The sequence below is a fragment of the Melanostigma gelatinosum genome (genome assembly GCF_949748355.1).
Source record: "Melanostigma gelatinosum genome assembly, chromosome: 19".
Classification (NCBI taxonomy): Eukaryota; Metazoa; Chordata; class Actinopteri; order Perciformes; family Zoarcidae; genus Melanostigma; species Melanostigma gelatinosum.
The window spans coordinates 3,752,637-3,777,478 of record NC_136652.1 but is presented as its reverse complement, the minus strand read 5'-3'; the positions used below and the strand labels follow the sequence as shown (position 1 = coordinate 3,777,478).

The 24,842-nt window shown below is 48.6% G+C and overlaps 1 protein-coding gene across 1 annotated transcript; it reads left to right on the top strand.

Annotated features, from left to right (window-relative positions):
• Positions 1-1,464: 1,464 nt before the first annotated feature.
• On the top strand, positions 1,465-22,162 carry ankef1a (ankyrin repeat and EF-hand domain containing 1a; the record flags this gene model as incomplete). The annotated part of the gene is made up of 10 exons (XM_079291112.1): positions 1,465-1,657; positions 2,101-2,262; positions 4,857-5,056; positions 5,234-5,383; positions 5,488-5,611; positions 5,908-6,730; positions 7,467-7,693; positions 7,930-8,078; positions 21,792-21,947; positions 22,058-22,162. 10 exons carry the CDS (start codon positions 1,465-1,467, stop codon positions 22,160-22,162), a joined length of 2,289 nt encoding a protein of 762 aa, XP_079147238.1.
• Positions 22,163-24,842: the final 2,680 nt, after the last annotated feature.

Genomic DNA, 24,842 nt, shown 5'->3' with positions numbered 1-24,842 from the left:
CGTGAAGAATGCAGATTATAATTCGAATGGTGCCAGAAACATCAGATTGGGAATCGGATGAAACAACACGTTACCTGGATGTTGATGACATGTGACGTTTAGGGAACAACGTGTGGACATTTTAAGTAATGCTGGCCTATACTATTTTTAATTGTATTCGGTTTACTTGTTTAGGTGTATTTCTGTGGTTTAGTTTATTTGGATTAAAAAAAATAAATATGATATGCTTTACAGTCGGCGTAGTGTCCACATTTCCTCTCTGCAGTCGTATTTGGAGCCACAAGATTCATATTACCGAGCTCATCCCCAGTACTTGAATGCAGCATCAGACAGCACCAAAACACAGAACGTACTTCCCGGGATTTCCACGCGTGCCGTTGCCATGGAGCTGAGTTTGTTTATTTTCTCCGGCAGACACGAAATGAATGGTCGTGCTTGAAAACAAACAAACAAACAAAGTAAGGACTTTGTGCCGAAAAAAACTCGGCATACGTGTGACTGTCCTCGCTGTCCGGACGTGCTTGGGTCTGCGAACAACAACGTGCAAGGACCTTTAAAGATTTCCAGCACAGGTAAGAAGCGCGTGCCAAACAAGGAAACGCAAGGTGGCAAGCTAACGTTCATTTACCTTTACCTAGCTTAAGTGTGTAAGTGGGTGGAATGGTGTCTGAGGGTTTATCAGTCTACAACGGCTTTCAATGTTTTGTTCATGCCGCCACATGTTTCATTAACAGCGTTTGTGAGGTTAGTTTTTCTTGTTTTCGATAAGAATGTAACACTCAGTAAAGGGTGAACACGGGTCAAAGGGTCAGTGACCAATCAGAAAAAGTGATTGGTCATACTAGGTTGTCAATTAGCTAGGTAACGCGGCTAACTAGATATTGTATATTTATTGGAGTGAAAGTCACGTTCAGAAGTACAAACTAGCTCACAAAAAGTGTGCTCTAGTGTAACGGTAAGTCCTCCGAAAGGACAACGCCACCGAATGTTCGAGTTCAATTCAGTTAAACTTGTTTTAGGTGGAAAAAAATGACAAAATACTGTGCTCAGACAAAACAAAGCAGTGCACTGACTGCTCATTATAATGGCTCCACAGGCTGTTCAGAGACATAACTACTACACATGTGCTCTGTGACGATTGCTCATTGAGTTATTTAAACTGTACAATATTGAATATACTCACAAAAAGCCACACAATAAGCCCTTTTGACAGCAGCCAGTCTGACATGTATTGCAGGGTAAACACAGGTGTAATTGCTGTAAAACCAGGGCCCTGGCCCACCTGAATAGAACAGGGCCATAATAAATGTTATTAGTTACACCTGTGTTCACCCTGCAATGACATGTCAACATTGCTGCTCGCTTCCACCCTTCGTCGTTAGCATGTACGCCTAGATATTTGTCAGGAAGTCATATCTCCTTTTCTATATTATTCTTTTTTTTTTAACCAGCCCTTTTCACCCCATGATGAGTGGCGGAGTAGCAGAGGGCCGCCTGCAGGTCCTTCAGATCTACCGCCTGCTGCAGTGCGTCCATCAAGGGGATAAGGAGCAGATAGAGAAGATGGTGAACCTCGGGGTGGAAAACCTCATCAACCTCACTGATCCGCAAGACAGCAAAGGGGTTCTTCACGTGGCAGTTTCAGCCAACAATCAGGGTGATGGGTCTCTTCTTTACTCCGTCAGATTATAGACATTCTGTTTGAAGAGAACATGAGAGAACATGGTGCTCCACTGGCCTATCCTTTAGAAATGAAGCCACGACTTGGTAAAGGCTAACATTTGAAAGCAATGTATGTCAGTATGTTTACATAACTTGAATACTGCAAATATCCAGTTTACTGTAACGTTATTAGATTTATACCCAAAATTCCTTTAAAACAACAACAAGTTGTTTCTTGAATTCATAGATTCAATTTGGCCTTTTTGCTGCACAGCTTTACTAATGTCCAGGACTTATAAGAGAGCATGTACACAAGGCTACTGTACAATTTATTTTTAAAGAGAAATCAAGCAGTTCATAGAATGTACTGCAAACCCCAAAAACAAGAGGTCACCTCAGTGTCCTGACTGTTCCTGTACTCCTCCGGACTCCTTACAGACTTGGTCAGCTTCCTTCTCTCCCTGGGAGCATACCCCAATGTCCTGGACAAGGAGGGCCACACCCCGGCCATGTTAGCTGCTGAGCTGGGCAATGATGCCATAATGGCACTGCTGGTGCAGAGCAATGCTAATCTGAGACTCCAAGACACTGAGGGCAAAGGTGAGCTGTAGCAGAACTTGGGGAGAGCAGGGTAGTACATATATGTGATAGTTTTAAAGGAACAATGTGTAGCACTAAGGGGAATTTATTGGCAGAAATGGAATATAATATTAATAACTATGTTTTCTTTAGTGTATAATCACCTGAAAACAAGAATCGCTGTGTTTTCGTTCCCTTAGAATGAGCCATTTATATCTAAATACAGAGCGGGTCCTCTCGACAGAGCTGGTCGCCATGTTTCTACAGGAGCCCAGAACGGACAAATCAAACACTGGCTCTACATAGGGGCTTTCATGTTTTCACGTTTTTGCGTTTGCCACCAAAGTTCTCCGATGCGCTTGGCACACAGGAGGAGTTTAGGTCGTTTGCAATCTGCCACATCACCGCTAGATGGCGCTATATCCCTACACACAGGTCCTTTAATACTTTATTAAAGTAGTTTTATTGAGATGGAAATCTTTTTGTTTTATTGCAAGAGTCTTGATATAAAGTTTGTGGGCTGAAACATAAAAATAGAATTATTTAGATACAGTTTGAGGAAAATGGTGGTGAGAACAAAATTGGCCCGTGCGCACAAATTCAACGTGCATGTCAAATCTCATATATATGAATATCGAAAACAATTGGAACTGAACTGTCAGGTCAGATTTTTACGAGACAAGTGGGCTTTCTTCCAAACTATATTTTTGATTCTCAGCTATTCTAAACCACTGGGTCGGGGCCCATGAGTGGGCCTCATAGGACTGAGGCACTGCCAAACCATTAGATTCAATTAACATAAGAAAATTGGAATTTTACAACGCAAGTTATTTTTATATCTAAATCTACTCAAGTATTCACATAAATTAAAAAACATAGTAATTCAAGCACAGCATAGTGTCAATGACCAGTTATGTGTGAATATTGCCACGCCAGTCACAGCATCATCATCAGGTGAGACAAATGTGTGTTGCCGATGTTAGCTAGCTAACTGATGCAGTGACACAAAATGAAATCGTTTTTTTTTTATGAAAAAGTGACGTGGGAGACAACCCACAGCTGACAGAGGCATAACACATATTTACAGCCCAGTTGATTTTTTTCTCTCTTTTATTTGGGAAGGGGATCCTTGAAATGTATGCGAGGTAACGGAACAGCGTCCCTTCCACTAATGTATTCTAATTGGAGCTTGAAGTGTCGATTTCTCTAATAGAGGTGTTTTCCATCTCAAGTCAGTGCAGCAGGTTCGCTGTGAATGCCTTACCTTGTCTCACAACTCATGAAAATGAACGGTGCCTCTGTTTACATATTGATGAGGAGGCTGTATCCCTGACAACTCTAGTGAGCGAGCCTTAAGTTCTTCTCCAGGACCTTGTCAAAGCAGTTGTGATTATGATCCCAATGACAGTGTGTCCGGAGCATCGATTACTGCAAACGACATTCTTTTGAGAGTGAGCGAACAAGAGAGGGAGAGAAAGAGAAAGCTTGAGTTACAGTGAGAAGAAAAGTATTTGCGCGTGTGCATGAAGTCATGCTTTTCTATAATGCATGCAGCACCTGTATGTATGTGTGTGCACGCTTGTGCACAGTGCGCGGATGTGTGCACGTGTCCGTCAGACCGCGTAGGTACATCTAATTACAGATCAACCTCTATTGGTGATACCTGTGAAACATGCTGAGTAACCTGATATCGCCCTGCACTGCCAGAGGACTGGTTTGGCCCAGTCTCAACACTCACAGCCAAGCCTTTACCCCATAGGCTGAGCCTCAATAGTCACACGTTTGCCTGTGTTATCCTCAGTGTTATAGAGGGCCGGGTGGGCTGCTTCCTCAGTACAACATTAAAACTATAGTGTGTTTACAAAACGCCCATAAGCTAACAAGCTATTTCTCTATTGTACACTCAATGCAAAAAACATTGTACATTTCATACATCTTTACATGGACTGATCTGATCTGACCAAAAATATAAATATTATCATTATTTATTATCATTTTTAATATTTTTTTGTGGCATTTTGGTCTTCATTGGACAGTTTACAGTTATAGTAGCGACAGACAGGAAACAATGGAAGAGACAGAGAGGTATGACCAACCAGGCGGCAACCTCCGGTTCTGAAGAGTGAAGCCGATGCGAGTGTCTTAAAACTTGCATTCTCTCTAATGTCCACCAGGGGGCGACTCCTCTGGTTGTATAGAAGTCTATGAGAAAATGACTCTACTTCTCTCTTGATTTATTACCTCAGTAAACATTGTAAACATGAGTTTATGTCTCAATCTCTAGTTTCAAGTCTTCTTCAATACAGCATGATGTTCATTTAGTAAATGATGGTCCATTTAGAGTCAAACAGACCATAAAGCAGAGTGTGCTTTAGGGCGGGGCTACCTTGTGATTGACTCCCTGGAAAAAACTATCTGGCGACGGCACTTCTTATATACTGTCAACAACGAAGGTTATGTGGTTATATGGCTATTGGGCTTATGAAGTTATTTTGATAATGTTGATTTTAATATTTCTTCTTGAGATGCAATTTAAAAGCTGAATGTCAGTCAGATATATCTCCCATGCGCCTGAATCCCTCTGTCTCTCATTTTGCTTGTCTTCCTCTCTTTAGGCGTGTTATTCTACTGCATCTACCCCACCAAGCGTCACACCCTCTGCCTGGAGATGGCTCTGAAGTGCCAGGCGGATGTCAACAACGTGTCAGCGCAGGGGACTCATGTCTTCCAGTTGATGTGTGAAAAAACCCAGGAGTGTCCCCCCATGTGTCTCATCACGCTGGGTGCAGGGGCAGACCCCAACGCAACAAATAAGGTTAAAAAATACAATGGGGACTGACACCGAGGCATTGTGGGAGCTGAGGCAATGGCAATGGAGTGTGTGGGATCTGAGCGCACACACCATAGCGTGATGCCGATATATTCTCAGCTGAGATGTTCTTTGTGCTGTTTGTTTAACCTAAGACGACTCCTCTCCCCTCTTTCTCGTCAGAAAACCGGCGTCACGGCGTTGATGGAGGCAGCCAAGGCGGGCTCCCTGCAGCTCGTTAAAGCCATTCTCAAGAAAGGGGGAAACCCCAACGCCCGGGATCGAAAATGCCTCACAGCACTGCACTATGCCGCCATGGGGGGCTTTTTTGAGGTGTAGTATGAACTCAACTCAAATTACAGAAGTTACTGTTGGTACCAGTGGGATTTCAGATTAAAGATTCTATGTGTTGCTCTGTGGTGTTGTGTGCCTTCTAGTTGTTTCCGGTGCTGTCCGCATACTCAGCAGACATGGGTTCGATCAACTTAGAGGAGTGCACAGCCCTACACTACGCCGCCGCCACGGGCAATGCTAACTGCTGCAAGTTCCTGGCACAGAGAGGTGATGAGAGAGAGTCTAACGTTAACCCTGTGTTGAAAAAGATAGCTCTGTGGTAACTACTCCTAATGCCATCACAGGGTCAAGACAGGATCTTCACTTTTGTGGTCGTATGTTTTATAAGCTTTAATCTCTGCTGAGAGACATGCAGAGCCAGGAAATACAGTTGTCTTCTCTCGTCACGTATTCGACAAAAACAAAGAAGAAAGTCGTAGAGTATGCAGCTGCAAACACTGTCCCAAATTGAATTAGGTCATTCTACCATGTGTTTATATTTTCCCTAAAACTGTGATGTTCAGGTTGTAACCCCAAACTGAAGAACCAGGAAGGTTTGCTGCCACGTCAGATTGCCAAAGCGGCTGGTCACGAAGCGGCAGCCAAGGAGCTGAGGAAAGCAGAGCGCCAACAGGGGAAAGGCAAAAAATCCAACAGTGCGATCCCCACATCAGCTCTTTGGGCCCTGACCCTCCACGGCTGGTCTCACGAGCACGAGGATGAATTACGGCGAGCCTTTGAGGACAACTCGGACACAGTTACCGCCGAGAGGTTTATTTCAGTGTTGGAAGAACTGAAAGCTCCGGTTGAACTAGATCAGCTCAACACGGTCATCTCAGCACATGGCAAGACGAGAGAGGGCTACGTCAACATTAATGATTTCATCAAAGGTGTCAAGTACATCAAGAAACCATTCCTCCTCTCCTCTTATATTCCAAAAAAGAAAAGGGGAGAAAAGGGAGGGAAAAGAGGCAAGAAGAAGGGTCAATTTGTCCTCCCCTTGCCCATTTGCACCGTCCCACCAGAGCTCATGCCCCGGCGACCGGACGGAGGCCCACCCCACTCCATGATTGAGACATACCACAACTGCTCGGACATCCGCCGATTCGACCGCGATCACCCGCCAGAACATCCCCTGATGAATGACTCAGCGTGGTACGTGGAAAGGCCAGAGAAGGTCTACGTCAATGTCAACTACTGTGTGAAAAGTGGAGACCTGGAGTCTCTGGCCCTCGCTCTCAATCAGGGCGTTCCTGTGGATGTCCAAGACCAGTTCTACAAGACCCCGCTCATGGTGGCCTGCTCCAGTGGCAACTACGAGGTGGCTCAGTATCTCCTCAGTCGGGGGTGAGAAATACGCTTTCTTATTTATTTTTATTTGTTGAGATTTGCAATGATTTTCCCACTGAAGCAATACAGATGTGTTTCTTCATTACATCTGTGAGGATTATTACTGTTTAGTGAAACGGATTATCGACAATGTGAATTTAAAGCAGCTGTTATCAATATTTTAAGAGTAACCGTATGAAAACAAGGGGACAACTTGAAAGGGGTCGCTTGCAGTGAATCAACAGCTTCACTGAGCCTCTAAACCAGTTCCATTCTCAGCTGTTGTGTTAACGTATTCACGTTAATGTAAGAGTAAATGGTGCTGGTTTTAAGTTATTATCCTTAAGATAAATGAGGTATCGGGAGGGTCCCAGAACACTCAGTCACCGAGCAGCTACTTTGTCAGTAAAACCACAGAGGAGCAACTGGTGTATCCGTTTCCAGGGCCAGGTCCCTGGTACTGTGCATGCTGGCTCACTTCAATGGCCGTGACACACTAAAGAGAATGGGACCAGAATAGATTTGATCATTTACGCCTGTGTTTACCTGCTGTGACTCTGTCAAATGGCTGCTGTGGAAACGGCACTAAAGCCAGCCTGTGTTCCGTCAGTGTAACGCTCTCATTAAACTGCAGAGTTGTTTAGAACAGGTCATCTTTCATTGATAAGCGGTGATTTCCGCACCTTCTTTTTTTGCAAAATGTTTTCATCAAATGGTGAGGTCAGAGGTCAAATCTACTCTCTGTTCCTGACAGGGCCGATGTGAATGTGTGTGACCAGTTCTTCTGGACGCCCCTCCACCACGCGGCTTACGCTGGCCAAGTGGAAGTCATTGAGCTTCTGGTGAAGGCCGGGGCCTCCGTAGACGCCCGGGCCCTCGGAGGAGGCACGCCCCTCATGAGGGCCATCGAGAGCTCTCGACCCTCCTGTGTGGACTTCCTCATCAAGGCGGGCGCCAGTGTCAATGCAGAGAACAAGAAAGGTTTGACTGTACATCTAAAATACACAGGAGTTCATTAAAAACACTAATATTGAAATACATTTCATTTGACATATTAAAATAGACAGAGGGAAATATAACTGAATTGGATTTCACAACATTTTGAGGAAGCAACACAGACAATAGATGTGGTTTACAGTGCACACTATGAATTCATAATAAGTTTTCAACTTTGACTTGTCCCGTCATGTGATTGACCATATTTTATTTCCCTTCAGAACAAAACTGCCTCGACATTGCCAGAGCTTTTGCTGACTCCAGGATAATTGACTTGGTCAAAGACAAGATGGACTCTCTGCCCACAACAACGGAGGCAGCCAAGGGAAAGGGGGGCAAAGCTCAAAAGCCTAAACCTGCTCAGGCAAGGGTACAAGTAACTGCATTAAAATCTTCCATCTTGTGGCGTTAAACCTTTTCTGTTTCCCTTATGTTTCAAATTTAAATTTCACTCAGTGCCCAATTCACTGTTCAGTCCACAAAACACATTCAGGCCAATCACGATCGGACACCTCCGCAGTACCAGTCGGTACACCTCAGGCTGCTTCTATCATCTTCGTATAGTCTCATCACACAGCTAAATGGAGCTAAATGGAGCAAAATGACATGATTACTATAGCAAGCTAACTCGTGTCGTCAACGCTGTTTATTGTCTCAGGCCGACTCATCAGACTTTGATGCTGATGTTGCTCCAATACCGTGGTCTTTCTGCTCTTTGCTGGTGAAGATAGACCACCCGAAGAGACAGCCGCTGCGTTGTTTCCCTCGCTGGGGTCTTTGTGGCTGCTGGGATATCGAAGTATACCGTAGCCAACATTTGACTGGAGGTGATCTGCACCCTCGTGTTTCATCTGTGTACTCTAGCGTCTTCCGTCAGCATGAGAAACCAAAGCCTGTAACCAAATCTGATTACTCTAAGGCAGCAACTTGTAAGCAAACTGGACCAGGTGTCTTATGTTACACCTGGACCATGCTAGCAATTCAATTAGCATTTCCTATTAGGAATCAGGCCCAAATCTGACCGAATGTATTGATTCTGTCATTAGCAGGTGATGCCGGAGCACAAGTTCCTCAGGAATATTCACAGTTTAAATGTTGCTGCAAGCAGCAATTCTGGGGAGCAAGAAAAAGTCCATCACACAGAATAACTTGCACACACAATATGGAGCTGTCTACCCGCTGCGCATTTTTTGTCATAATCCAGAAAAGCACAGGGGCGATACAGACCACTTCCTCTGTCTGCTCCTGCAATAAATGATGAAGACAATTGAATTGCAGAAATTCACTCATGACTACAAGAAACTGATGAGCCTATTCAACTTACATCCAATGGAACTCATGATGCACCCTTAAGTCAAACCAGATGCTTTTCATTGCAATGTAACACTCCCATTTAAACTGGCTTTGAACCCGTGAAACTCATCACTGAATTGGTTTGAAATAGGATCCTGTAAATGAGACAGACACAAACCTAAAATATGGTCATAATTCCTGTGTTTTCGTGAACAGGATCTACTGTCAAAGTTCGACAACGTCTTAGAATCTTTAACCTGCGGCCTCTAGTTTGTGGTTGCAAAGTTCCACGGGGCTCTGATCATCGTAGAGGTCACAGCAGGTCATTTTATACGGTGACGTCGAGCTTGAAAACATGACATCACACATGAATAGAACTGGGCTCATTGGAATAGGGGAGAATAACTTATATGTATATATATATATACTTAGATATAGTTTATATCTATAAATACATGTATACTGCACGCAAAAAAACTGCATGGTTGTTGCCCAATTTTCATTCACATATCTTGAGGTGAGTGGTCAAGGGAATCCTTCAAAAATCGCCATCATTACCTACAATTGAGCCTGAGATAGTGCCGCGTGATTCCTCAGGTTCTATAGTCTCATATGATGCCTGAGCCAGCAGGCCATCCAATCACAGACAGGTTAAACCAATTAGTTTGACTAAACTATGATCTTTTAACAGTCTTTTAACTAATTTCTTCGGCTTCATAAAGTCTTCACTGCTTAATTGATTTGTGTGTCAGCTAAATATTACAGGGTTTATATTAAATATTACAGGGTTTATATTAAATATTACAGGGTTTCAAAATGGTGAACACCGTAGTAAAGGCACCCGTTGGGCATTGAAAGCTAAAAGCTTGTCTAATCTTTACTTCACTGTTTAAATGTCCAGACAGCGGCCAAATGAATCAGCTGATGTCGACCAGCTCAATATTCACTGAATACCTCAAGAGTTTAAAGCCACAACAAGCTTGAGACATAGCAGGGAAGCTGATCTTCTGAAATGTAAGTTCGGCTGTAGAGATGGACCAGAGGAGACGATGGAGGGATTATTGTGCTGCCTCTAGAATTTAAAACCTGCATTTCTTGGACTGACTAAGCAATGAGTTCAGTGGTCTACCAGAGACTCAGAGAAAACACCTTCAAGTGTTGAGACCTGTGTGTCTCACTGTGAGTACAGCTCTGTTGTTAGTAGAATACTTTGCTCTGGACACATCTTCTGACAAACAGCTGACATATCTTACCCTTCATTTCCTCTGGCTGACCTGGTGCAGATAAACCCTTCCAGCCCTCTTCAGTAACCTCTCTCTGGCTCTCTGTCTCTCTCTCTCTCTCTCTCTCTCTCTCTCTCTCTCTCTCTCTCTCTCTGTCTCTCTCTGTCTCTCTCTCTCTGTCTCTCTCTGTCTCTCTCTCTCTCTCTCTCTCTCTCTCTCTGTCTCTCTCTCTGTCTCTCTCTCTCTCTCTCTCTCTCTCTCTCTCTCTCTCTGTCTCTCTCTCTCTCTCTCTCTCTCTCTCTCTCTCTCTCTCTCTCTCTCTCTCTCTCTGGCTCTCTGTCTCTCTCTCTGTCTCTCTCTGTCTCTCTCTCTGTCTCTGGCTCTCTGTCTCTCTCTCTGTCTCTCTCTCTCTCTCTCTCTCTCTCTCTCTCTCTCTCTCTCTCTCTCTCTCTCTCTCTCTCTGTCTCTCTCTCTCTCTCTCTGAGTGGAAGGAGGTGTGCGGAGCTGCAGGAGCGGAGTTTTGAGAGCGAGAATTAACGTGTTTTTCGACATTTTTCTTCCTTGGGTAATGTTGGGGATGATAGTGTAGTGTAGTGTGGAGGGTTCACGGGGGTTGTGTGCACTTTTAGGGTCTTTGTTTGGGGGTGTTTGTAGCCGATCAGCGCGAGCTGTCGGCGGCTAGGCGCCGCCATGAGCCTCATTGATTTGACCAGGAAGCACGGGGTGCGGATCCCGCCGCGGTTTGGGTGTTCGGTGGAGGAGATCAGCCTGGCAGTAGGTGAGCTTGTCGGCCACAGCAGCGTGAAGTCCGCAGCACGGATGAACAGCGCTGTGGTCGTATTTTTGGATTGCGTAGAAGCTGCGGAAGTGGTGGCGGATAACGGGGTCGAGGTGGGCGAGCTTTTCCTACCCGCTTACGCTCTCAGCTCGCCGGCAGTAAAAGTCACCGTATCGAACGTTCCTCCGTTCATTAGGAACGATGACATCATCAGAGAGCTGGCCAAACACGGGAAGGTGGTGTCTCCGGTTAGGAGAATGTCCTCTGGGTTTAAGTCCCCGCTGTTACAACACGTAGTGTCTCACAGGAGACATGTCCGCATGATCCCCAGCAACAGGAGCAGGGAGGTGAACCTCGTGTTCAAAATCACTGTAGAGGACTTTGACTATGTCATTTTTGCGAAGACTGATGATTTTAAATGTTACAGCTGTGGGAAAGAAGGGCATATGAGCAGAGAGTGTCCTGGGAAAAACGGTTCTCATGAAGACCAGAACCAGAAAGGCACTGAGGAGGAGGGCAGAGGGGACAAGCAGGATGGACATGAGGGAACAAGTGGAGCTCAGGAGGCGAGGATGGAGGAGACAAGTGTGGCCCAGGAGGCGAGGGGGGAGGAGACGGGGGCGGCCCAGGAGGTGAGGGTGGAGGAGACAAGTGTGGCCCAGGAGGTGAGGGGGGAGGCGATAAGTGTGGCCCAAGAGGTGAGGGTGGAGGGGACGGGTGTGGCCCAGGAGGTGAGGGTGGAGGAGACGGGGGTGGCCCAAGAGGTGAGGGTGGAGGAGACAAGTGGGCTGCAGGGAGTGAGGAAAAGTACTGGAGGACAGGTGGAGGAAGGTAGTGAGGTAGATATGGAGGAAGACGAGGAGCAGCTCAAGGTTCCTCGGCTGAAGAGAAAGAAGGGGGAAAATAGTGGAAACTCACAGGCCAAAAAAGTGGCGATGACAGCAAGTGTAGGTGCTGCTGAGAGTGAGCCCAGTCTGGAGACGGACTCTGAATCCAGTCTGGAGAAAGATGCTGAATCCAGTCTGGAGAAAGACGCTGAATCCAGTCTGGAGAAAGACGCTGCTGCTGAAAGTGGGCCCTCTAAACGCGAGGCCGGCAGCTGTAAGGACTCTGAAGGATACAGCGTGGAGGAGATACAGGAGTATCTGAAGAAAAGTAAGAACGTGAAAGGAGCCAGAGTGGAGGACTACCTCTCTGACACGGAGAAGCTCTCCAGCTCGGCCAGATCGCACATGAGGAGCAAGGACAGAGGAGGTCTCACGAAGCAGGAAGGCTTCAGACTAAAGAAGATAGTTCAGACAATAAGGAAAGAGATGAACAAAGATGGAGCTAAGTAAAGAGACCGGGGCCCACGTCCTCACACCGGCTGTTTCACGGACCGCTGGGGGACGGAGCCAGGACGGGCATCCAGGACGGCACGACCCAGGTCTCAGCAGCATGCTGTGACCCTCTGAGGACTCAACCGGCGGAGCAGGAGCATCCTGAACTCCTGACTCTACAGATCAGTTTTCAGATCTAGGATTAAGTACAGAGCGAAATGAACTCAACGATTCTTGTACATATTGTGAAAAGACACTCTTTTGATTGTTTTTTGTTTTGTTTTTGTTGTGAAGAGTTGCTTCTAATCCTTTGCCACGGCAACGATGTTTTGTTTGTTCATATTACTTGAGACAGTAAAATAAAGGTTTTTCTAAAAATCAAAAATCAAATCTCTCTCTGTCTCTCTCTCTCTCTCTCTGTCTCTCTGTCTCTCTGTCTCTCTGTCTCTCTCTCTCTCTCTCTGTCTCTCTCTCTCTCTCTGTCTCTCTGTCTCCCTGTCTCTCTCTCTCTCTCTCTCTCTCTCTCTCTGTCTCTCTGTCTCTCTGTCTCTCTCTCTCTCTGTCTCTCTGTCTCTCTGTCTCTCTGTCTCTCTCTCTGTCTCTCTGTCTCTCTCTCTCTCTCTCTCTCTCTCTCTCTGTCTGTCTGTCTGTCTGTCTCTCTCGCTCTCTGTCTCTCTCGCTCTCTGAGTGGCAGGACGTGTGCGGAGCTGCAGGAGCGGAGTTTTGAGAGCGATAATTAACGTGTTTTTCGACATTTTTCTTCGTTGGGTAATGTTGGGTATGATGGTGTAGTGGGGTGTGCAGGGTTCACGGGGGTTTTTTTGCGTATTTTTATCAGTTTTTTGGGTCTTTTTTTGAGCGGAGTGCAGCCGGGCAGCAGGTGCTGTCGGCGTGCTAACCGCTAGCATGCGCCTGACGGAGCTAACCAGGGAACACGGCGTGAAGATCCCGCCGCTGTTCGGGTATTCCGTGGAGGAGCTCAGTCTGGCAGTGGGTGAGATTGTCGGGCACAGCCACGTGAAGTCCGCAGCGCGGATGAACAGCGCTGTGGTCATTTTTCTGGACAGTATCGAACTTGCGGAAGTGGTGTTGATAAACGGGATCTCCATCGGGGAGCACTTCCTGCCCACGTATGCTCTCGCCTCACCTGAGGTGCAAGTCACTGTGTCCAACGTGCCGCCATTCATAAAGAGCGAGGCCATCGTCAAAGAGCTGTCCAAACATGGGAAGGTGGTGTCTACGGTTAGGAGGGTGTCCTCTGGATTTCAGTCTCCGCTGTTGCAGCACGTGGTGTCTCACAGGAGACATGTCTTCATGATCCCCAGCGACAGGAGCAGAGTGGTCAACCTCAGCTTCAAGATCACAGTGGACGACTTTGACTACGTCATCTTTGCAAAGACGAACGATTTTAAATGTTACAGCTGTGGGAGAGTCGGACATATGAGCAGAGTTTGTCCTGGGGAACAAGGCTCAAACAACGACCAGAACCGGAGAGGTACTGAGGACAGAGGGGACAAGCAGGACGGACAAGAGGGAACAAGTGGAGCACAGGCGGCGAGGGTGGAGGAGACGGGTGGGGCGCAGGTAGTGAGAGTGGCGGAGGCAGGTGGGGCTCAGGAGGTGAGGGGGGAGGTGACGGGTGGGGCTCAGGAGGGGAGGGTGGAGGTGACGGGTGGGGCTCAGGAGGTGAGAGTGGAGGTGACAGGTGGGGCTCAGGAGGTGAGGGGGGAGGTGACAGGTGGGGCTCAGGAGGGGAGGGTGGAGGTGACGGGTGGGGCTCAGGAGGTGAGAGTGGAGGTGACAGGTGGGGCTCAGGAGGTGAGGGGGGAGGTGACGGGTGGGGCTCAGGAGGGGAGGGTGGAGGTGACGGGTGGGGCTCAGGAGGTGAGGGTGGAGAAGACGGGTGGGGCTCAGGAGGTGAGGGGGGAGATGACGGGTGGGGTTCAGGAGGGGAGGGTGGAGGTGACGGGTGGGGCTCAGGAGGTGAGGGGGGAGGAGACGGGTGGGGCTCAGGAGGGGAGAGTGGAGGTGAAGGGTGGGGCTCAGGAGGTGAGAGTGGAGGTGACAGGTGGGGTACAGCAGGTGAGGGAGAGTACTGGAGGACAGGTGGAGGCAGGTAGGGAGGTGGCCATGGAAGCAGACGAGGAGCAGCTCAAGGCCCCTCAGCTGAAGAGGAAACAGAGAAGAGACAGAGGAAGCTCACAGGCCAAGAAAGTGGCAACTATAGCCAGTGGAGGAGCAGCCGAGTGTGAGTCCAGGCCGGAAGAGGACCCTGAGTCCGGTTGGGAGGACTCTGAGCCCAGTCAGGAGGAGAACTCTGCTGTAAACAGTGAGCCCTCTACACACGGTGCTGGCAGCTCTAGGGGCTCTGGAGGCTACAGCGTGGAGGAGATACAGGAGTTTCTGAGGAGGAGTAAGAACGTGAGAAAAGTCAGAGTGGAGGACTACCTCTCTGACAAGGAGCAGCTCTCCAGCTCTGCCAGATCTCACATGAGGAGCAAGGACAGAGGAGGTCTCACGAAGCAGGAAGGATACAGACTCAAGAAAATAGTTCACAAAGTGAACAAAGAACTGGACAAAGAGGGCGCTAAGTGAGAGTCAGATCTCAGCCTACAGACAATTAAAGACACGTTTATGTTTGATGGACCGTATTTGTTGAACAGTTTTTACAGAACTCTGTAAATGGAACTTAACACAAACAAATAAAGTTATATTAAACCTCAAACCTCTCTCTCTCTCTCTCTCTCTCTCTCTCTCTCTCTCTTTGTCTCTGTCTCTCTCTCCCTCCCTCTCTCTCTCTCTCTCTCTCTCTTTGTCTCTCTCTCTCGCTGAGCGGAAGCAGGTGTGCGGAGCTGCAGGAGCGGAGGTTTTGAGAGCGATAGTTAAAGTGTTTTTCGACATTTTTCTTCGTCGGGTAATGTTGGGTATGATGGTGTAGTGGGGTGTGCAGGGTTCACGGGGTTTTTTTGCGTACTTTTATCGGGTTTTTGGGTCTTTTTTGTTGAGCGGAGTGCAGCCGGGCAGCAGGTGCTGTCGGCGTGCTAACCGCTAGCATGCGCCTGACGGAGCTAACCAGAGACCACGGCGTGAAGATACCGCCGCCGCTGTTCGGGTGTTCGTTGGAGGAGATCAGTTTGGCAGTGGGTGAACTTGTCGGCCACAGCCACGTGAAGTCCGCAGCACGGATGAACAGCGCGGTGGTCATCTTTTTGGACTGTATTGAACTTGCGGATGTGGTGTTGACGCGCGGGATCTCCGTGGGTGAGCACTTCCTGCCCACGTATGCTCTCGCCACACCCGAGGTGAAAGTCACTGTGTCCAACGTGCCACCATTCATAACGGGCGCTGCCATCGCCAAAGAGCTGTCCAAGCATGGGAAGGTGGTGTCTCCGGTGATAAGGATGCCCTGTGGATTTCAGTCTCCGCTGTTGCGACACGTGTCGTCTCACAGGAGGCATGCTTTCATGGTCCCCAGCGACAGGAGCAGGCCGGTCAACCTCAGCTTCAAGATCACTGTGGGCGATTTTGACTACGTCATCTTTGCAAAGACGAACGATTTTAAATGTTACAGCTGTGGGAGAGAAGGGCATCTGAGCAGAGCGTGTCCTGGGGAACACGGCTCAAACAAGGGCCAGAACCAGGGAGGTACTGAGGACAGAGGGGACAAGCAGGATGGACAAGAGGGAACAGGTGGAGCACGGGAGGTGAGGGTGGGGGAAGCAAGTGGGTCCAAGGAGGTGAGGGGTGAGGAAACGAGTGGGACCAAGGAGGTGAGGGTTGAGGAAACAAGTGGGACCAAGGAGGTGAGGGTTGAGGAAACGAGTGAGACCGAGGAGGTGAGGGTTGAGGAAACAGGTGGGACCAAGGAGGTGAGGGTTGAGGAAACAAGTGAGACCAAGGAGGTGAGGGTTGAGGACACAGGTGGAGCACAGGCAGTGAGGGAGGAGGGGACAAGTGGGGTACGAATGGCGGAAAAGGAGAGGAAAAGTAGGGGACAAGAGGTAATGACGGAGAGGGCAAGTGAGGTCCAGCAGGTGAGGGAGAGTACTGGAGGACAGGTGGAGGCAGGTGGGGAGGTGGCCATGGAAGCAGACGAGGAGCAGCTCAAGGCCCCTCAGCTGAAGAGGAAACAGAGAGGAGACAGAGGAAGCTCACAGGCCAAGAAAGTGGCAACTACAGACAGTGGAGGAGCAGCCGAGTGTGAGTCCAAGCCGGAGGAGGACCCTGAGTCCGGTTGGGAGGACTCTGAGTCCAGTCAGGAGGAGAACTCTGCTGCAAACAGTGAGCCCTCTACACACGGTGCTGGCAGCTCTCGGGGCTCTGGAGGCTACAGCGTGGAGGAGATAAAGGAGTTTCTGAGGCGGAGTAAGAACGTGAGAAAAGTCAGAGTGGAGGACTACCTCTCTGACAAGGAGCAGCTCTCCAGCTCTGCCAGGTCTCACATGAGGAGCAAGGACAGAGGAGGGCTCACGAAGCAGGAAGGATACAGGCTCAAGAAAATAGTTCACAAAGTGAACAGAGAACTGGACAAAAGTGGGCGCTGAGTGAGAGTCAGATCTCAGCCTGCAGACAATTACAGACACGTTTATGTTTGATGGACCGTATTTGTTGAACAGTTTTGACTGATAATGTATCGTGTTCAGGAAAAGGCTGAACTGATTGTAGCAGTTTAGCGATGTTTTGTTTGTTCATATGACTTGAGGAAGGAAAAAAAAGCAACTAAAAAAAAAAAAAACGTAAAATAAAGGTTTGTTAAAAAATCAAAAAAAATCTCTCTGTCTCTCTGTCTCTCTGTCTCTCTCTCTCTCTGTCTCTCTGTCTCTCTGTCTCTCTGTCTCTCTCTCTGTCTCTCTGTCTCTCTGTCTCTCTCTCTCTCTCTCTCTCTCTCTCTCTGTCTGTCTGTCTGTCTGTCTCTCTCGCTCTCTGTCTCTCTCTCTCTCTCTCTCTCTCTCTCTCTCTCTCTCTCTGTCTCTCTGTCTCTCTCTCTCTCTCTCTCTCTCTGTCTCTCTGTCTCTCTGTCTCTCTCTCTCTCTCTCTCTCTGTCTCTCTGTCTCTCTGTCTCTCTGTCTCTCTCTCTCTCGCTGAGCGGAAGCAGGTGTGCGGAGCTGCAGGAGCGGAGGTTTTGAGAGCGATAGTTAAAGTGTTGTTCGACATTTTTCTTCGTTGGGTAATGTTGGGTATGATGGTGTAGTGGGGTGTGCAGGGGTCACGGGTTTTTTTTTGCGTACTTTTATCGGTTTTTTGGGTCTTTTTTGTTGAGCGGAGTGCAGCCGGGCAGCAGGTGCTGTCGGCGTGCTAACCGCTAGCATGCGCCTGACGGAGCTAACCAGAGAACACGGCGTGAAGATACCGCCGCCGCTGTTCGGGTGTTCGTTGGAGGAGATCAGTTTGGCAGTGGGTGAACTTGTCGGCCACAGCCACGTGAAGTCCGCAGCACGGATGAACAGCGCGGTGGTCATCTTTTTGGACTGTATTGAACTTGCGGATGTGGTGTTGACGCGCGGGATCTCCGTGGGTGAGCACTTCCTGCCCACGTATGCTCTCGCCACACCCGAGGTGAAAGTCACTGTGTCCAACGTGCCACCATTCATAACGGGCGCTGCCATCGCCAAAGAGCTGTCCAAGCATGGGAAGGTGGTGTCTCCGGTGATAAGGATGCCCTGTGGATTTCAGTCTCCGCTGTTGCGACACGTGTCGTCTCACAGGAGGCATGCTTTCATGGTCCCCAGCGACAGGAGCAGGCCGGTCAACCTCAGCTTCAAGATCACTGTGGGCGATTTTGACTACGTCATCTTTGCAAAGACGAACGATTTTAAATGTTACAGCTGTGGGAGAGAAGGGCATCTGAGCAGAGCGTGTCCTGGGGAACACGGCTCAAACAAGGACCAGAACCAGGGAGGTCCTGAGGCCAGCGGGGGCAAGCAGGATGGACAAGAGGGAACAGGTGGAGCACGGGAGGTGAGGGTGGGGGAAGCAAGTGGGTCCAAGGAGGTGAGGGTTGAGGAAACGAGTGGGACCGAGGAGGTGAGGGTTGAGGAAACAAGTGGGACCAAGGAGGTGAGGGTTGAGGAAACAAGTGAGACCGAGGAGGTGAGGGTTGAGGAAACAGGTGGGACCAAGGAGGTGAGGGTTGAGGAAACAAGTGAGACCAAGGAGGTGAGGGTTGAGGACACAGGTGGAGCACAGGCAGTGAGGGAGGAGGGGACAAGTGGGGTACGAATGGCGGAAAAGGAGAGGAAAAGTAGGGGACAAGAGGTAATGACGGAGAGGGCAAGTGAGGTCCAGCAGGTGAGGGAGAGTACTGGAGGACAGGTGGAGGCAGGTGGGGAGGTGGCCATGGAAGCAGACGAGGAGCAGCTCAAGGCCCCTCAGCTGAAGAGGAAACAGAGAGGAGACAGAGGAAGCTCACAGGCCAAGAAAGTGGCAACTACAGACAGTGGAGGAGCAGCCGAGTGTGAGTCCAAGCCGGAGGAGGACCCTGAGTCCGGTTGGGAGGACTCTGAGTCCAGTCAGGAGGAGAACTCTGCTGCAAACAGTGAGCCCTCTACACACGGTGCTGGCAGCTCTCGGGGCTCTGGAGGCTACAGCGTGGAGGAGATAAAGGAGTTTCTGAGGCGGAGTAAGAACGTGAGAAAAGTCAGAGTGGAGGACTACCTCTCTGACAAGGAGCAGCTCTCCAGCTCTGCCAGGTCTCACATGAGGAGCAAGGACAGAGGAGGGCTCACGAAGCAGGAAGGATACAGGCTCAAGAAAATAGTTCACAAAGTGAACAGAGAACTGGACAAAAGTGGGCGCTGAGTGAGAGTCAGATCTCAGCCTGCAGACAATTACAGACACGTTCATGTTTGATGGACCGTATTTGTTGAACAGTTTTGACTGATAATGTATCGTGTTCAGGAAAAGGCTGAACTGATTGTAGCAGTTTAGCGATGTTTTGTTTGTTCATATGACTTGAGGAAGGAAAAAAAAGCAACTAAAAAAAAAAAAAAACGTAAAATAAAGGTTTGTTAAAAAATCAAAAAAAATCTCTCTGTCTCTCTGTCTCTCTGTCTCTCTCTCTCTCTGTCTCTCTGTCTCTCTGTCTCTCTCTCTGTCTCTCTGTCTCTCTGTCTCTCTCTCTCTCTCTCTCTCTCTGTCTGTCTGTCTGTCTGTCTCTCTCGCTCTCTGTCTCTCTCTCTCTCTCTCTCTCTCTCTCTCTCTCTCTCTCTCTCTCTCTGTCTCTCTGTCTCTCTGTCTCTCTGTCTCTCTCTCTCTCTCTCTCTCTCTCTCTCTCTGTCTCTCTCTCTCTCTCTCTCTCTCTCTGTCTCTCTGTCTCTCTGTCTCTCTGTCTCTCTCTCTCTCGCTGAGCGGAAGCAGGTGTGCGGAGCTGCAGGAGCGGAGGTTTTGAGAGCGATAGTTAAAGTGTTGTTCGACATTTTTCTTCGTTGGGTAATGTTGGGTATGATGGTGTAGTGGGGTGTGCAGGGGTCACGGGTTTTTTTTGCGTACTTTTATCGGTTTTTTGGGTCTTTTTTGTTGAGCGGAGTGCAGCCGGGCAGCAGGTGCTGTCGGCGTGCTAACCGCTAGCATGCGCCTGACGGAGCTAACCAGAGACCACGGCGTGAAGATACCGCCGCCGCTGTTCGGGTGTTCGTTGGAGGAGATCAGTTTGGCAGTGGGTGAACTTGTCGGCCACAGCCACGTGAAGTCCGCAGCACGGATGAACAGCGCGGTGGTCATCTTTTTGGACTGTATTGAACTTGCGGATGTGGTGTTGACGCGCGGGATCTCCGTGGGTGAGCACTTCCTGCCCACGTATGCTCTCGCCACACCCGAGGTGAAAGTCACTGTGTCCAACGTGCCACCATTCATAACGGGCGCTGCCATCGCCAAAGAGCTGTCCAAGCATGGGAAGGTGGTGTCTCCGGTGATAAGGATGCCCTGTGGATTTCAGTCTCCGCTGTTGCGACACGTGTCGTCTCACAGGAGGCATGCTTTCATGGTCCCCAGCGACAGGAGCAGGCCGGTCAACCTCAGCTTCAAGATCACTGTGGGCGATTTTGACTACGTCATCTTTGCAAAGACGAACGATTTTAAATGTTACAGCTGTGGGAGAGAAGGGCATCTGAGCAGAGCGTGTCCTGGGGAACACGGCTCAAACAAGGACCAGAACCAGGGAGGTCCTGAGGCCAGCGGGGGCAAGCAGGATGGACAAGAGGGAACAGGTGGAGCACGGGAGGTGAGGGTGGGGGAAGCAAGTGGGTCCAAGGAGGTGAGGGGTGAGGAAACGAGTGGGACCAAGGAGGTGAGGGTTGAGGAAACAAGTGGGACCAAGGAGGTGAGGGTTGAGGAAACAAGTGAGACCGAGGAGGTGAGGGTTGAGGAAACAGGTGGGACCAAGGAGGTGAGGGTTGAGGAAACAAGTGAGACCAAGGAGGTGAGGGTTGAGGAAACAGGTGGAGCACAGGCAGTGAGGGAGGAGGGGACAAGTGGGGTACAAATGGCGGAAAGGGAGAGGAAAAGTAGGGGACAAGAGGTAATGACGGAGAGGGCAAGTGAGGTCCAGCAGGTGAGGGAGAGTACTGGAGGACAGGTGGAGGCAGGTGGGGAGGTGGCCATGGAAGCAGACGAGGAGCAGCTCAAGGCCCCTCAGCTGAAGAGGAAACAGAGAGGAGACAGGGGAAGCTCACAGGCCAAGAAAGTGGCAACTACAGACAGTGGAGGAGCAGCCGAGTGTGAGTCCAAGCCGGAGGAGGACCCTGAGTCCGGTTGGGAGGACTCTGAGTCCAGTCAGGAGGAGAACTCTGCTGCAAACAGTGAGCCCTCTACACACGGTGCTGGCAGCTCTCGGGGCTCTGGAGGCTACAGCGTGGAGGAGATAAAGGAGTTTCTGAGGCGGAGTAAGAACGTGAGAAAAGTCAGAGTGGAGGACTACCTCTCTGACAAGGAGCAGCTCTCCAGCTCTGCCAGGTCTCACATGAGGAGCAAGGACAGAGGAGGGCTCACGAAGCAGGAAGGATACAGACTCAAGAAAATAGTTCACAAAGTGAACAGAGAACTGGACAAAAGTGGGCGCTGAGTGAGAGTCAGATCTCAGCCTGCAGACAATTACAGACACGTTCATGTTTGATGGACCGTATTTGTTGAACAGTTTTGACTGATAATGTATCGTGTTCAGGAAAAGGCTGAACTGATTGTAGCAGTTTAGCGATGTTTTGTTTGTTCATATGACTTGAGGAAGGAAAAAAAAGCAACAAAAAAAAAAAAAACGTATAATAAAGGTTTGTTAAAAAATCAAAAAAAAAATCTCTCTCTCGCTCTCTGTCTCTCTCTCTCTCTCTCTCTCTCTCTCTCTCTCTCTCTCTCTGTCTCTCTGTCTCTCTCTCTGAGTGACCTAAATCTGACACTTGAAGACCTTTGATTTGTAGCAACTGCACAGACTGCTTGATTTAAAATAAGGCAAGTCTGAAACAGCTTGGTGTCCCCTGCAGGACGTTACTGCAGAAACGTCAGCGCTCGCAGAGACATCGACTGCAACAGCGGGGAAGACTCCTCCTCAGAGGGATTCCAAGAGCGTCATCCTGCAAAACACCAGGATCACGACGGGGAAAACTAACACTGTGGATATCACCTTTGTGCCAAAAACGGTAGGGCTCACTCATGAGTTCAGTACTGTACACATCTACCTGAGTAATTACATAAAGTTGTCTCTGTCTATAACTATTCATGACTTCCTCCTGCCTGAAACCTGTCTCAGGTTTGGGGGAAGCCGCCCACCACCTTGGACTTGGACGACTTCATGAAGCCTTTCAGCCAGAACATGCAGAGGAAAACACTGGAGCCGGCAATGACCACAGACTAGACCGAAAGGAGGTTAGGCAGCAAGAGACAGTCAGACATTGTGGAATCTCAGTCTGTTACCTGAGCCGGCCGGCCACCTGTAACGATCACAGACATTGGATTTACCGTATTAACCTATTTATCGTTACGGCTGCTTTGATCAACATAGTCGGACTATCATGTAACTAAACCTCTGCAGTATCAGAACAATGTCAATACATAGGCAGAAATAGTTTGAAGGACAGCACATGTATAATTTCATCACACTAATCTGTTGTTATTAACAGTCACACAACAACTTCATGCAATTAATAAGAATGTGAATACTCACCAAGGTACTGTACAGCATACCCACAATGCTCAGCAGCTACTGTTTGTATGTTGTCAAACAAAACAAAAATAAAACAGATGGATATTTGTTAATACACTGGAACATGTAAAGATTTTGGTTTAAACTGAGAGCCGTTCTGCTGTCTGAAACCCCACGACCCTGAAAGTCAAAGGTTCTCTACACTAAATGCAGAGCATTAATATATCATCAAACAACTGTTATTTTTGTAACGATATAGAGGAGTAATATCCACCTGAGCAGAGAATGAAGTCACTCTTCCTCTGTGTGTGTGTTGTCAGAGCTTCTCCCTGCTTTGTTCACATAGCCGGGCTGCATGTGCCTTTTAGTGCATGTGATCGTTAGCTCTGTCAGCACCGTTAGCTGCTTGCCGCCGGCTGAGCTCTTGCCATGTTGAGGGCCGTGTGGAAGCAATAGATATGCTCTTAATTCAACACTGTTGGGAACGTAGAGGCGCGTCTTTGGGTTATCAGCATTTAAGAAACTGAATTCTTGACATCAATAGAATTATTAATGTAGTAACAATTATTAATGATGATTAATAACAATGGGGCACCACCCTGTGAACAGGGACTAATAACCAAATGATAAACTAAGTCTCATAATTAGTGGCCAATCCTAATGTCAATAGTCTGAGTATGACTACACATTCAGTGACAGTGAAGGGTTAAGTTCAGGCACAGGCTACTACATCCAGTTATCTTACGCACATATGCACAAGTAATCACAGACGACTGCGCTTTAAAATATAACAGAGTTTATTAAATCAAAATAGTAAATGATCAAATCAATTAATATTGCAACCAACAAACGCTATCACACAATTATATGTCTACTACCTCGTCAAATGAATAAAATGGGGGAGGATATATGTATATAGGTGAGGATGTATGTATGCAAGTATGTGTGTGTGTGTAACTGTGTGTGAAACGAGGGGGGTGTAACCTATTCAATCAGTGATGAAAAGGGAGGGGCCTTAAGAACTACAGCTAAGAACTACAAACCAAGATGGCGGACTCAAGTGACCTAGACAAAATGGCGATCGTAGCTGGTGTGTAATCACGTGTGGCAGCGCAGCACGTGTGTTGGGACAATGGAGGGCGAGAGGTTCACCCAAAATCAGCAGCTCTATGTGTGTGTGTGTCAGGGAAATAAAAAGAGGTCGAGAGAGGAATCAAAGCGTCTGCGTGCGGTTTGCGTTGTAGTGAGAATGAGGAACGCTGATCGTATCTTGCACAAGTCTGCCGTTGTCATTCGTGAACTGACGGCGCTTATGCACGATGGCCGCGATCCTACACTTCACTCACAGAGCTGATTTAAGGAAAATAGAGTAAGAACAAAATGAAATAAAATAATCCCCAAACAAAACAGTCATAGCAGGAAGTACACAAAATGACTGGACTCCTTGGTCCGCGATGATTGCGCAATACCTCAATATAACGCGACAGTGACTTAACACAACAAAATACGGGAATACCAACACATAAATGAATAACCTAGATTAAACTAAGGCTAAAATAAGCTAAGCTATGCCCAGACACCGTGAACTCTTACTGTGAGAAGCTTCGTTGCAGAGGGGAGAGTGTCCGTGGAGGAATTGTTCGTTCCTCGAGGAGTGGGGGCTGCTTTTCGGCACGGCTTTTGAGCTGGTGCGGATTCGGTCCCCTCGCTGCAGAGAGGAGGCCTGTGGTTCAACGTCGGCTGAGGCACGTTGTCGATTCGTACCCCCCGGTAATGATCGGTGAAGAAAAGAGGTTTAGTCGTCCTTCTACCGTTGGTGTGCACGCGAAAGGCGGAGAACGGATCGCGGAAGTGATTCGTTCTCGCGGGGTAGGGGCCTTAAACTCAGAATAGAACACGGTCTGTTTCGACCAGCGAATGGCACGTGCGCGCTGAGATGAGGGTGGATGAGGCCGGCGGTCCTCGTGGGCCTTCTGTTGTCAGCGTGATGCTGGGGGGGGGGGGGGAAGAGAAGAGCCCGGTGGATCTTCTTGTCCCAGGACGAAGTCCAGAGGGAAGAGACCGATTCTCGCTGTGTTAGCGCTTATAAACGGGTCGGCACAAACAGCGGGGGGCACTTTCTTGGCCAATGAAGGGTCAGCATCAGGTTTTGGCCGGAGCTGGAGGTGTGGTCATCTTGGGTGGACAAACGGATCAGATCGCAAGTCAGGCTTGTTGAGAGGGGAGACACATGTGAGGGACTCAGCCAGCCAGGAGGTGGCGCCAGACCCCAACAACACTGAGCACCTTTAAAAGATGCAGTAGGATCACAGGTGTCCGTATGAACGTCAAAACAGGTTTTACATGCTGTTCATAATGGCCATTAAGTGGGAATTATGAGCCAAAAAGACTG